This window comes from Homalodisca vitripennis, unplaced genomic scaffold (genome assembly GCF_021130785.1).
Source record: "Homalodisca vitripennis isolate AUS2020 unplaced genomic scaffold, UT_GWSS_2.1 ScUCBcl_6551;HRSCAF=13814, whole genome shotgun sequence".
In the NCBI taxonomy this organism is placed as follows: domain Eukaryota; kingdom Metazoa; phylum Arthropoda; class Insecta; order Hemiptera; family Cicadellidae; genus Homalodisca; species Homalodisca vitripennis.
This window is the reverse complement of record NW_025782663.1, coordinates 17,583-32,095: the sequence shown is the minus strand read 5'-3', so window position 1 is coordinate 32,095 and position 14,513 is coordinate 17,583. Positions and strand designations below refer to the sequence as shown.

The window sequence follows — 14,513 nt, the reverse complement described above, 5'->3', positions numbered from 1 at the left end:
TAATCCGCATTCTTTGTATCGAATTTGGAGCTAAAATTTATAATGAAAAATCAACTGGAACACCACCCCAACTTAAATAAATGATCATTTCTTGGCTCGAGATATGGAATATCCCTTCTTCTTACATCCTGTGAGACCACTGCTGAGGGGGAGATTGTTACAATGCCATTCAAAACTGTTAAAAAAATTAAGAATCTCAAGTTGGAGCTGATGAACATATCCAATAGATTATTTGAAGGCTTGTTCCATATGCAATATGTAAAACCCGCTGTCTGTTATAATAAGCTCTTCCTTGTCCAAAGCAAGCTTACTTTTCCATCTTTACTCTTAAAAAAACTAGTTTAGTGAATTACCTGTATTCAAAGGAGGGGGACAGTACGTCTACTTGACCTGATTTACCCGACCAATTACAACAAATTTCATAGTCTAAAGTATTTATAAGGTATTTGAACTTATTTTTTTTAAATATGATTAATCTACACGTTACTTCTCCCACACACCCCCGTCGCTCAACAAATTAATATGCTATAACAGACAAGCAAGTTTCGGTTCTTGTCTAAGGCGAGAACGCTCTACTGGTGAGGGCATTGGCGACTTTTCATATTTTCCCCAATGTGGGTCACGGGACTGGACGAGAAGTCAGCGGACTCACTCTGGCTTGTAAACGGATGGATCTGACTAAGGCGTTCGACTGGAGGTGTACAGTCACTGAACAGACTGATGGAGGGTTTGCAAACGCCTAGGTTTGTGCAAATGAGATACTGAGGTGGCGTAGCAGTCGTATCTTAGGGATCGAAAACCCAATTTGTCAAACTCAAATAACCATATGCTCTCGGAAGCTGATTTGTATGGACTTAAATTTTGGAGTCCCACAAGGATCAGTTACTTGGACCAATTTTGTTTAACCTTTACATAAAATTAATTTAGTGCTCACTTATAAACCACGATAAAAGTACCGTTATGTACAGACTGATGATATTTGCCTTACGTATTTTCTAATTAACAGTACTAGATAGAACTCACGAAACTATAACAGTTAACCGTTGTCTTATACACAGGCCTATTCAATTTTTACATATAATCTGAATTTCACACACATCATTAATTCTCATAACAAAACACAATTTACCTGAGAATTTAAAAAAAACTAATCATCTTTCAAGGCCTCCATGTATTGAAAATAAACGAAGAAAAAACATAGAACACCACCTCTATTATCAGTAAAATATTTTGGGACTTCAGGTGGTCCGATGGACATTGACTTGGCGATCCCAACATAAAACTTTGCTGTGCTGCCATCTCTTGTACTTCATCGTCTCTTCCTGATCTTTTTTTTTATTGTCCCAGTTTGCAAAATATCGCCATGATTCTCCCCCAGTTATTAAAAATAATTATACTTTGGTTTGGTAGAGTCTACGGTTTGATATAGGTACATGGACTTCTTGTTTGGGGACTCGGCACCTCAGTACTTACTAAAAAGAGGTTTTCGTTATTACAGAAAAACGATTTGTGACTGTGTTGTCGGCTTGGCATATCTCGACAGAAGTTCATGCAAGAAATGCTATTTTAAAAGAGCACAGCATTTTGACCTTTCCATCTTTGTATATTTCACGAGACCATTATTCTCTTATGACCAGGTTTCATTGTTGACACAATGTTGTTGTAGATGGATGTCTGCTATACTTGGACCACAAAACACGCGGAGCTCCGAGTAGACCTGCGACCCACCAAAACCCAAAACGATTCGCTCGGCTCTGCGCGGGTAGGACTGCCTCAAAATTTCAGGGGCTAGGTTTTTTTGGAAGCCTACCCTAGTCATGTTAAAATAATTATTAGACTGAAAAAAAACAATTTTTAAAAAAACAACTATAAGAATACCTATTAGAGGGTTGTTTTTATTCAGGTTGGGGAGTTCCTAGCATAAAATACTCTATTTTAATAATCTATTTGTATTCTTTTATTATTTATATGTAACAATTAAGTTCCTACTTCTAGCTTTGATCCTTTCATACAATAATATTGTATTTCTTATATGTATATTTATAATAATCAATGTAGCTTACTGTACTTTTGTTTCATTACATGTTAATAACATGATCTAACGACAATAAAAAAGTTTGAAAATTGAATATTGAAATATTTACAAGGAACTTTTAAATCAGTTTACAAGCATTAGGTCTTAAGCTTTGAATTCATTGAAACGGACCATACTGATTGCTCATAACTTGTGATAGGTGGCTTCAGTGGCTTACTTAGGCAAGAAATCTGGCCTTGCTATACAGCTTACTGAAACGTTCCCCAACTTGTTCATTTGGCATTGTTTGGAACCATCGTTTAGGAGCTTGCCGTGCACGATTCCACATAGAAGAAGTAGCTTGGAACTCAATCATTTTAAGATATTAATGGATTAAAAATTAGGAAACATTTTGGGTTTTTGTTAAGTTGTTCACCTCGAAAAAATAAAAAAGCAGGGAGGTTGGCAGAAGTTGCTAAAGGACTAGAGGAGCCAAATGTTGAAAATCGGCCGTGTTTTTAGATACTCGTTGGGTAGCCTCCAGACTTAATGCGCGGTTGTGAAAAGCAGTTTGGACAGATTTTTAAAGCTTTGTACAATCATTGCATTGAAGCATCTGATAAGACAAACAAAGGGACTCGAATGCAAACGTTCTAACCTTACCCAATAAGTGTGCCTTTTGTAGTACATTATTCTGTCTACAACTTTTGTACACAACCTGGCATTGATGTTCGTATGTGCTCTAGAAGAGTTATCGGATTTTGTCCTTATACAGCTTCAAAAATCAAGCCTCATACCTTATCACAAGCCCACAGTGCAATGTAACACTGTTAATCCAACAGTGTTTGAAAACCGAGTCTGAAAAACATGGGTAGGACGTTCAGTGGAAGCTAAAATTGCTATTGACGATTTGATGTTTCAAGATGTTAAACTTTGTGTAAGATATCCAAAGATACCCAGTATTCCAGAAAAAACAGTTCTATCGGAGGCCTTCGCTAACAACTTGACTTCAAAGGTTGCTGAATCATTATACTTCCAATATTGCGCGGCTGAAACACTATCACGCCAAAATTCATGAATCGACATCAAAGTGGATCCACCGCCCCATGTATTGGCACAAGAAAAGACTTATCCATCACCTTCGGAGAATGTGAGATCCAGCGAATCTGCGATAGATTTAAGATTAGCAGCTCTCAGGATATAATTAGAGAACTTCAGACACTTCAAGCAGGGACTGAAGCCTATGTTAAGTGGAGAGAAACCTACTATTCTAGAGCAACCGCCGTCGTTTAAGAATATGATTTCCATCATAAATAGTATTGCAGTGTCTAGTGTCTGAATGTGAACGTGGGTTTTCTGCAATGAATCTAATTATGTCTCCTCTTAGATCATTCACTCTACATTAGCACTGTTTGCGATTTATTGCGGATCAGGCCCCTAGGACCTCCTGTGGCTAGTTACAATCCCGAGCGACACGTCAAAACCTGGCTGGCGAAGGGACACCATTCTGCACTTGACACCAAGTCAAAACAACGAGGGCAGAAAACTTACCATGAAGACAGCATTGCATTGTGGGAACTTTTTTCCTAAATCTGTTTTTTAAATATCTTTTAGAATTTCAGAACATTAAGTTTTCATTAAAAATAACTAGCCTATGCCTAACTTATAGTTGTGTTCTGAACTCAAGTTTCATGAGTTCTTTTTTGTACTTACAGTTAGTTTTGTGTATTGTTGTTTTGTTTCTTTTGTAGTTTTCACTTTAAAATATTAACAAACAACTAAAACTAAGTTTACCAACAGTCTTGGCATTGCCTTACAATATTATACTACAAATCCGTACATATTTGTTATAATAACTAATAAGCAAATAAAATAATCAACCTTAACTTTTTAAAACTACACTAAATTTAAAAAAATGAAACCGTGTTACTCCACTCTGTGTGTCATTTATTTTGTGTGTAATTAAACGCTTCCTTTTCCTTTCCAAGAAGTTGGTTTATTTTGAATGTATTAATATTGTTTTGTACCCATAAGGTATGCAATTTTTTTGTAAAATATGCAAACTTGTAAAAAAAGCTGTTATATTAACAAAAATCCATATTACATATTAATATGTATTATTATTACTACTGTAATGTGTATAAATAAAAACTGTGAATAAGGCTCAATTTGTTTTTATTTTACCATTCATTAAAAAATTAATATTGGCGAGCTTCATTGATTCCAAAACAAAATGGTCAATGAAATCAAACCAAATATTTCTGGGAAATTTAAAGTAGGCAACAAGGTGTTAATGGAGTAGAGTAGAGTAGAGAGTAAACTCAAATAATTTAAATTCATGTTTTTATTTTCTTACATCCTAATCAAGCACCTTAAAGAAAAATTAAAAACAGCATTAAAAATATTCACTGGGTATTTTTATAAATAAATGAATGGTATCTTATTTTATTTTGTCTGGGTGGGGCCTTTAAAAACAAAGAGTTTACAGGCTATAATTTTCAACAAAGTTTTCCTGGTGATGAGGGCCCCACCTCACCTTTTCCTGGGGTGTATTCCATACCCATCTGCGTCTGAGCTTCCCGCTTTTAAAGAGTTCACTACTACACCTAAAATTTTTAGAATTATTATAAGCAAACTGGTCCAGCTATCAAAGGAACACTTTTGTCGGTTATACAACGGTTTATGTTTTGATACAACAAACAACTACAACCAGTACTAAAGCAGTCATTATAAGGACGGTGCATTATCTCACTTGAAATTGCATGAATTTAGTTTATTAATGTTGTTTGATCCCTGAGTAAATGAACTCCATGCAAATTGATAGACACATTTAGCAAACACAAACTTGGCTCCCATGCCTCATTCTCTCTGGATATTATTTTTCTGCTGCGAATACAGTAAAATCCATCATTAATTAAATAATTAAAACCATGGTCCAGTCCTTTTTAAATAAAGTTTTAAGACAAAACTGTCACTAAATAAACTGGACATAGAACAGAACAAGATTGCTCCAAGGAAGATAATAAGATGCTTGTATGAAGAAAAGACCTTAAACATATTAATAACATTATAAGTTGATGATAAAGAAAAAAAAATTAATAATGCAACTGTTTACTACTTCCTCAAGTGTAAAACAATATTCACAGCAATGTTGTAGTCTTGCACAAATTTTTGAGTTGTAATTTAAAAATTAGTGACCAATAGTGAATAGATTAAATGTTTTATTGTACAAGTTACACCATTGATAAGTGTATTACAATTTAAGTACAAACATGGTACCAAAATATTTAATGTTTTAATGTTTTAAATGTAATTAAAAATTTATATATATCTATTCATAGAACCATCTTTACTAAGACCCATAAATGATTGGAATAATATTCAATTTAAAGTTATTATCAATTTTTGTACTTAAATACTAATGTTCTTTTCAATTATCATTCAAAATTACTGTCTTCATGGAATTCATGTCAAATACTATAGTTATGTTTTTTTTTGACCAAAGTAATTCTTTTAGCATTTTTCGGTAAAATTTTAGGAAAATGGAATTTTCTTGTTATTGAGAGGAATATTATTGGCTTAAAGTTTTTAAAGGCTAAATTATAGAGGGTTAAAATAAGTCATTAGAATTTTTTGACTCTATTAATTCATATAACATTAAACTTTAAAACTATATTTAATTTTCTAAAGTTTTGCAAAGGATTTTTTATTGCGTGATAGGTTTAAAAAAAATAACGGGAATTTTATTATTTTTTTTAAAATTATTTATTTGTTCTACCATTTAATGTTGTCCACTTCAAAATTGTACCCTTGTAGCTCCCAATTTTAGCGATGATACTTTTAATATGTTTTATTTATGCCTGTATAAGTACAACTGACTTGAAAAATATTTTTAATCTGTTGATAAAACCAGGGTTGCTAACAAGAGTTCCAATAATGGAAAATTCCCTGACTTTTCCTTGATTTCCAGACCAAATTTTTCATTTTTCCCTGACTTTTTTCGACGCAATCCCCAGGGTTTTTGGTCTGCCTGCTTCATGCCGCCGCGTTGTCTGCTAGGCTAGGAACTCGGCGCACGGCGGTGGTTAGGTCGGGCAGATAAGTTTATTATTTTGTGTAAAGGGATTTTTATATTTTTTCCCTGACCAACGTCGAAATTCCCTGACTTTTACCTTGACTTGAGACCAGATTCCCTGGATCTTTTCCACTGATTTCTCAGAGTCCTGTTTTTTTCCCTGACTTCCTCTACTGACCTGTAGCATCCCTGATAAATGATTTAAAAACAGACATGTTTGAATGATTTTTTTGTTTTAGACCAACTTAAACCGTGGCGAGGGTTCTCATCAGGTCACAATGCTATTCCCCCAAGTTGCCGTTGATATACTCAAAGATAAGTAAGTTTAAGTTTAGTTACTGTATGTCACTGTTTGTCTGCTCTTTTATATTTTTTAAAATACATATGAACTACAAATTATTTGATTTATTTTAGTGATGAGGTTTACATTAATGCAATATAGTGAACTAATTACAAGACTTTGCTTATTAACACAATTGTATAAATATTTATATACATTCAAGGCCATCTATATTCCAACTGAGATTTAGCTGCACCAGCAATCACCCTCAATCTTCCACCAAGAACGTAGACAGGAATTAATTTGAGGAGAGGTCCAAACAACTGATATTTTTTCCGTAGTGGACAGAGAGTAAGGTCCCATTTTGTTTCTTAAACAGTTATTGACCCGTTTCTTTACTGAGAATGATCTTTCAGCTGGTACATGTCAGTAATTACTGAATAATAATCGTTTACTAAAAAAATAATTGAAAATTTTAGGGGTGTCCGGACCCCTTGGACCCCCTCGCTGGCTACGTCCTTGTCTTCCACTGTCTTATGCCTCCTCCTCGGCACTTGACCCTTCCTCTGTATATCTGACTTGTCCCAACAATCTTCGTTTGGATCTTTCTAAAGGTCTCCTCTATGCTTTTACAGTGCTATTTCATTTATGAGTCTCCCTTCTCATATGTGTTGATTCCATCTCATTATCCACGTTTTTTGCATGTGGTACTATATTACTGTGTCTATACAGGTTAAGACAGACCTCCCATCCGTAATGTATCGCAGCTGAACGGAGAAAACTACCTTCTTAGTTTTAACGAACAGTGACAAAAGTGACAAACTGTAACATATTTTTAGGAATAGTAGTTTTTGGTAACCTTGGATAACATTTTTTTAAAGGGTGTGAGTAAAAAAAAACTGTGAAACCGTACAAATTTGGACATTTTGGACCACCCTGTATGCTAAGAAGTGAAATTATAATAACATTTTTTTCAAAATGATTGTTGAATTTTGAAACCTTTGCAAACCTTTAAAATGAGGTACTGCTAAACCTTACCTTTACGTTTAAAAATTTTACGAAAATGATCCCTACCACCCAAAAGTTCCATTTTGGGTGTTAAATACTATTTTCCAGAATACTTCAAGATCAAAATATGGATATTTATGATAAAACAAAGATAGGTTTCTCGGTTCAGCTGCTATACATCGCAGATGGGTGGTCTGCCTCATGCTGTATAGATCTCTTATTTCTTTATTATGTTTTGTTCTCCGCACTCCATTCTCCACGGTTTCCTGATTGAAAATTTAAACTTTGTGCAGATTTGAGACAGTGGTAGTAAAAGGAAACTCCAAATCCCACAAGAGAAGAGCTCTTGCAGCTGATCCAAGGATGTTCTGCAGCTCTATGGTACGGTCACATCAAGGTGGATCGGGAGATGATAAATGCAGCAGGTGATTACAATGGCGTTGACCTTTTCTGTTATTTAATAATCAATGTACTGGAGTTAAAAACAATTTTCATAATTATATTATTAGAGAAAATTTATGTTTGGTAGGCAAAACATTTGACGTTTGATTAACAGTATTTGAAGATTCCATTGTAACGGTTTTGTTTGACGTTCATAGTATTACTTTATTTTTGAAATTAAATCTTTAAAATGTCCTTTTATTATTCAGTCTAAGTACTTTGATCTTATTTTTAATTTTTAGAACTAAACTGTTGAGATATAATATTATACGACATATTTCATATTTGTTTCTTCTGGTTGTTGTTGTTGTTATTGTTATTCTTGAGTATTTATTTATTTATTGTTGTTAGAATTACAGTTTTTTTTAGAAATTTTAACTATTGCAATTGTTTTTCTTGAGAATTTTTGGTATGTTAATTTGAAATTTGTATTTATTATTTTTTAATATTGTAACTGCATTATTGGTGAAGTGTTTACTCTTGTAATAAAACTGCATGGACTTCACGACAAATTAATTTAAAAGCATAGAATTAATAATTAGTATATTTAGTGAAAATGGAGACAAAACCCATTTAGGGTTTTTGCATTTATGAATAAAATGAATTGTAATTGTTGTTATTTCAAAGAATAAATAAATACATAAAATGAAAATAAAAAATGAAAGTATTTAAATTGTTAGGTGACTCCCTTAAGATCGTAGCACACTCCGGAGCCGGATACGACCACATCGATGTCAATTATTTAAAAGAGAAAGGGATCATATGCACCAATGCTGCCAACGTCCTCGGGCCCTGCTGTGGCTGAGATTGCCATTGCTCTCACTTTGGAAGTTTCTCGCAGGACTCTAGAGGGATACAAGGCCATCACCTCAGGAACATGGCTGATGAATCATGCCACATGGATGACTGGACACGGTCTCTCTAATAAAAACTGTCGGAAATCATCGGTTTGGGTCAGAATGGATTTGCTATAGCGAAGAGAATTGTAGGATTTGAAATCGGACGACGGTTGTTGTACAATGATCTTGCCAGAACTGGAGGAGAAAGGTAAAGAGAAAATTAGGAATTATTGGTAGTAATAAAAGCATCTGGCTTTAATTGGTAGACAGTTACATGTTCACATCACATGTATCAAATGTGATACTTCATCTTTATAATGATAAAGATTATAAGTAAAAATAACTATTCATTTTCCTGTTATTTTTCAAGCAGTTACAACGCCAATAGTTTTAAATGTTTTTTTTTCTTTTACATGATGTATTACATATATTTCTTAACATTTTTAATGGATTGGATTTCAAACAAATATATTATCTCGAAACCTAGTAAAGCATTAAACAGTTCATGAAATTTTATTACATATTAAGTTTGGGACTTTTCTAACATTTTATTCATTTTTTACAATCTTGTTGCTTTACAATATATTGTTTAATGTCTTGTTCTGACTAGTTTTAATGCAGCCTACGTAAAAAAAAAACAATAGAACTAGAAAAAAAACTTCTCAAATCAGTAAGTTTATATAATGTTGCTGTAAATGCTACTGTTGGACCTCTGTACGATTTTTGTTTTATTTAGTTTTTAGAATAGTACATTGTTTTCATGTACTTTTGACTTGGCCATCTGGGTGGCAAATTTACATTGTCAATATTTGTAGAAGTCATACGGCAATAAACATTATTTGATTTGAATTTGATTTCAAAGATGTCTTTAAGTTAATATTTTTTATTTTATTTTTCAACAGCAAGATCGGTAAATGCAGAGTTTGTGTCCAAGGAAGTGATTTTCAAAGGAGAGTGACTTCCTGTATTTGTGTGTGCCTCTGAATAATGAAACCAGATTCCTTGTAAATAAGGGAGACTCTGAGCACCATGAAGAACACCAGCATCCTCATCAACACATCACGGGGAGGTAAGTGTCAGAAAACTACCACCACTACCAAGCTTATACGGGTACTTCTTGGGACAAAATATCTTTCCATGTATTTTTTAAACAATTCCAAAAAAGTATTCTAATTTTTTAACTCAAATTTTTTCGGTATGCTATAAAATTATGGTAAATTTAAATTGCAGAAGTGGTAAACCAAGATGACTTGATAGAGGCACTGCAGAAGAACATCATCTATGGTGCAGGTCTAGATGTAATGTATCCAGAACCCTTACCTCAAGATCACATCCTCACCAAAACTACCAACTTGTGGTAAGTTTTAGTACGTTACATTAAGATTAAGTAGTAAGTAAGGATTATCTAGTCTTTTGTAGAGTTTCTTTAATAGAATTATTTACACTCAAAGCAGATTGTACTAAGTGGTACAGACATTGAATTTTGATTCAATTCCGTTATTAATTTTCATGTATTTCATTGTGTATTATAGCCATTGAGTGACTAAATATTAAATTATGATTATGTATTACCTTAAATAAATACTAACCACTCTATGAAAAAGTTTTGTTAATAAAGGTGAGCTTAAAATTATTATTAGTTAGAAAAGTTAAATTGAAGCTTTTAAAATGGAAAATAGTCCAAGGTAATGGGTAACCTAATATTTTTATAACACAGAATTAGGAAGCAGATGAATTAAAGGTGGTTTCTAATAAAAATTATATTACTGTTACTTTTTATAAAGATTCTTAACATATCACCTTTGGGAATATTAACCCCACAACAGAGACACACAAATTCAATGTTGTATTTTATGATACTTTCTAGCGTTTTTGTTGGAAATTAAATACTTCTTAAACCATTATTTTTGTATCTTAAAAACGCTTACAAGCACTCAGCAAATTTCCACTCCAATTTATCTTAACTCACATTTTTTAAAACAGTACATAAAAATAGACTTAAAAATAGTACATTTTTATTGTTCAGTTAAAATTTAGAACTTTTAAAAACTAGAAAATAAATGAAAACACGAACCTGCAGTGTCCTAAAAATTATGGTTTTATTCAATTTTCAGTGATGTTATTACACAAAATGGAATTTTCAATTTGAGTCGAGAAAAACTCACCTTTTGGAGGGGATCTCCATAAAAATTCCATTATATATATAAAATAGTTCTTAATTTTTTAATTCCACCCGTTTTTCTATATTCTGCCTGCAGTATTAAAAATAAAATAACAGAAAAGGGTGGATTTTAAGGTTTGTTTTTTTTAAATTTTGTCCTATTTTCACTAAAATTTTGCCCACTTCCTTCTTAATCTCTGTAGTATACTATCAGTTTATAAAATAAAACTATCATTTTCTCTACTTTATGTTTCCAATGAAGGACAATAAATGTATTACAAGTTCTCAATTTGAGTTTTTATAGAGGAAGTGATGTGTTTGTAATTATTGCTTATGGTTAAATTTATAAAGAAAACACATTTATGTCAAAATCTTTTTACTGCCTTTGCTTGGTGAACCCTTTATCTAATAGCAAAGCTCTTCCAGCTGAGAAACTTTATCACTTTAAAAAGTGTTGTTGAAATAGTAATGGTTTTTACTTTCACTATGATTAAATTCATAATTTAAGAAAAGTACTTAATTACTGATACACTGTGTTTTACTAAGTAAACATATATTTATTCCACTTGTTCTTCAGCGCTGACGCCTCACATTGGGAGCAGAACTTTTGGAGAATCGGAAAGCGATGTACATTCTGGCGGCGCAGAACATCTATAATGCTCTGACAGGTCAACCTGTCCTCACCCCTGTCGTTTGACGTGGACGTCCTAATAGAAATAGCGGAAAACAGAATCGCAACAAAAATTAATTATTGAAGACTCATTTAACAACTATCAGATACACAAACTTAAGACACTTTTTAGCAATCCAAAAAGTATAAGCAAACGGTTGAAAATTATGAAAACTGATCCATAGCGTTTTGTCAGTTGAATGCTGAATCTAAAACTGATAATTTATAAACGTACAGGGTATGTATAGTGAGATGGGCTGGGTTGGTTGAGTATGGACAAAGATCTACCGCAGTCAACATGTTAAAATATTATTTACTCAGTTTTGGACGGGCTAAAGTTTTTTTAACTTAGCTATGTATATATCAACATACTATTTTTTCAAATACTGTTTGGCTATTAAACATAATTTGTTAAATATTTTTTAAAAATATAATAGAAACAATTCTGTAAATTAACATAGCAAAATTACAAATTTATCCATCCATTCCTTTATTATGTTTATTTAAAATAAATATTAATTGATCTTTTTTGTATTTATAAAACCTGTTCAATAATTAAACCTGCTAAAACTATTGCTGCATTAATATGCATAGGTGAATATTCTGAAAAAATAAGATATCTATGTAATAATTAGCTAGCTATTACCATAGCTGTAGTTGGAAAAAAATAATAAATGAGTTTAACTGAAGTTCTTTTATTTGCCAAATATTACTTTATTCTACAGGTTGACGCATTAAAGAAAATGCTGTATGGTATGTTTAATTTCATATAATTTTATTTATCATCTCTGTATACTGTATGTAATATACTGAGGATAGTGATTTTATGAAAATGTATGTTATTTAGTTGTCAAATAAAATAGATTAATAAATTTGTTAAATGCTAGTATTATTTTTCCAAACTTGCTGAAGTCCTTTATAAATAGATGTGAAACTGTAGGCCTATAATATAAGGATTTTGGTAAAACACTATTTTTGAAGCCTGGGCTTGTCAAATTCCAAAGTAAACATTAAAATATTCAATTTTTGAATCTAAAAAAGAAATATTAAAAAATAAACTGTGGTCGATGTCTACAACATAACAATGAACACATTACTAAAATGTTTGTTCCTATTTTTGAAATTAGTGGTTTTGCAAGTAATGAAATGAACATGTGAACAAACTGCCAATACAGATAAGAGAGTGCATGTTTGGCACTAACTTTGCTGAATCATTATATCCTGAATCCTTAAAGGATTTTGGTGACCACAAGGAATCCTGAGTATGTAATTAACTCTACTTATCTGTGACAAGCTCCTTCCTTATTACTAGGAATCCTCTTTGAGTTATTATTTTTATATTAATTTCAAAATGGAACCCATAACGATTTTCTTTGCAAACCACTCTTCTATTTTTGACACTGAAAAATGTTCAGTGTATTGAAAATCCTGAGGTAACCCACCATGTTGCTGAAGGTAAAAACTGTTTGGCTAGACATATATAACCGTTATCTGAGCAAGTAGGTTATAACACCACAATCCTCACAAATTATGCCTTGCCACTCAATTTTGAATGAACTGAAATATGAGTAAGTAACTTACAATTTAAAACCACCCATAGTTGTGAAACATGTTTTGGGTTTATCTCAAATGTGCAAACGTAATTTTTGGCTTTGTTGTGCCGTTCCACCAGTTCTGGAGGAGCAAAACAGATCTTTTTAGCAATTAAAAGGTGGTTCAAGATTTGATCTCTGTGGAACTTAATATTATATCAAAGTGCTGGGCTGAAAGGTGCTGCTGAGCATTTTGAGGGAGGTATATTACATGCTCCCTGATTGAAAGTGGGAGCTCTATTGATGATGGAAGAATTCTAGAGAGAATGAGGGCAGACAAAAGTTTCTTAGACATGCTTGCAGTCACTTATCTCAACAGAATTGTTCTTAGGACTGGGGTAACCACCTACTCATTCTGAAATTACTAGGAAAGAAGCAAAAGAGGCACCTTCAGAAGGGTGGCAACACATGAGGTAACAAAACTTCAGCTCAGGCATTTATTATTTCTATCATTTCCTTGCTACTGTCATCCCACATAAGGAAACAGCATCTCAAGGGAGGATATAAATATACTTCAAAGACTTAAAAACTCAGTGATAAAGTTTATTTTCAATTTCAAATGCTTTGACCATGTATCATCCTCTCGGGAGACTGCCAGAATGTGTCCATGTAAGTATATGCTGAATGCTGGACATGCTGCATGATTCACAAAAGCTCTTATTCTTAAAGAGCCACAGTACTTAAGCGTAAGGCTTTTATACTGGGAGGAGATCTCTGAATGCATCACCTGACAGAACTCTAATCCTCGTTTTCCCAAAGTGAAGCTTTGAGATCAGGAGGGAAGAGCTTTTTCGTACTTCAGCCCTGAATTGTCCAATGACCTCCCCTTGCAAGTCAAAAGTGTTGTTTCTTATGAAAACTTTACACATAAGTTGAGAGATAAACTCGCAAGTAAATACATGCCTTAAGTAAGAATAATTAGTTTTTAATTATTTCACTTTATGATATCACAACAATTTCTTTATCTTTTAGGTTAAGTTTGATTTTATTTATGAGTATTCAGTTGAAAAGTTGATTTGAAAAGCAATGGTAAGTTGAAATATACTTGCTAAATAAAGGCATTAATATTTTATTTATGTAACCACCAAAAAGACTGCAATGACTTCCTGGAAGCTAAAGGGCTTGATTAACTCCTTTTTTGGTTGTTGAACGTCAAATATTAGTCATCCACAGGTAAAGCCTCTGCCAGTGTTTTTTATGGAGACTAACTCCCCATGAACCACAATGTGCAGGAATGAGAAGAGGGCAAAGACTAAGGCACTGAGTAAAGTTCCTCAGGTTGGAACTCTGGACTGCCAGTACTCCAAAGAGGAAAGTGCATGCTGCTTCTGGCAATAAGAAAGAACAGTAGATCAAGTCACTATGGTGAGCACTCAGCTGAATCCCACAAGGAACCAAGTCATGAGCATTGAAGAACTGTGGAAGGGGAGAAT

General features: G+C 33.0%; 1 protein-coding gene across 1 annotated transcript; it reads left to right on the top strand.

Annotated features, from left to right (window-relative positions):
• The first annotated feature begins 612 nt into the window (after window positions 1-612).
• On the top strand, window positions 613-12,074 carry LOC124373860. Its single transcript, XM_046832180.1, has 7 exons — window positions 613-660; window positions 1,667-1,762; window positions 7,694-7,802; window positions 8,499-8,607; window positions 9,671-9,726; window positions 9,888-10,014; window positions 11,396-12,074. Exons 1-7 carry the CDS (start codon window positions 613-615, stop codon window positions 11,481-11,483), a joined length of 633 nt encoding a protein of 210 aa, XP_046688136.1. The 3' UTR covers window positions 11,484-12,074.
• Window positions 12,075-14,513: the final 2,439 nt, after the last annotated feature.

Coding starts and splice junctions, on each gene's coding strand:
- LOC124373860 (XM_046832180.1), top strand. CDS start 613: ATGTGGGTCACGGGACTGGACGAGAAGTCAGCGGACTCACTCTGGCTT. Junction 661..1,666: donor CAGCGGACTCACTCTGGCTT/GTAAACGGATGG, acceptor ATGTTGTTGTAG/ATGGATGTCTGCTATACTTG. Junction 7,803..8,498: donor GGAGATGATAAATGCAGCAG/GTGATTACAATG, acceptor TTAAATTGTTAG/GTGACTCCCTTAAGATCGTA.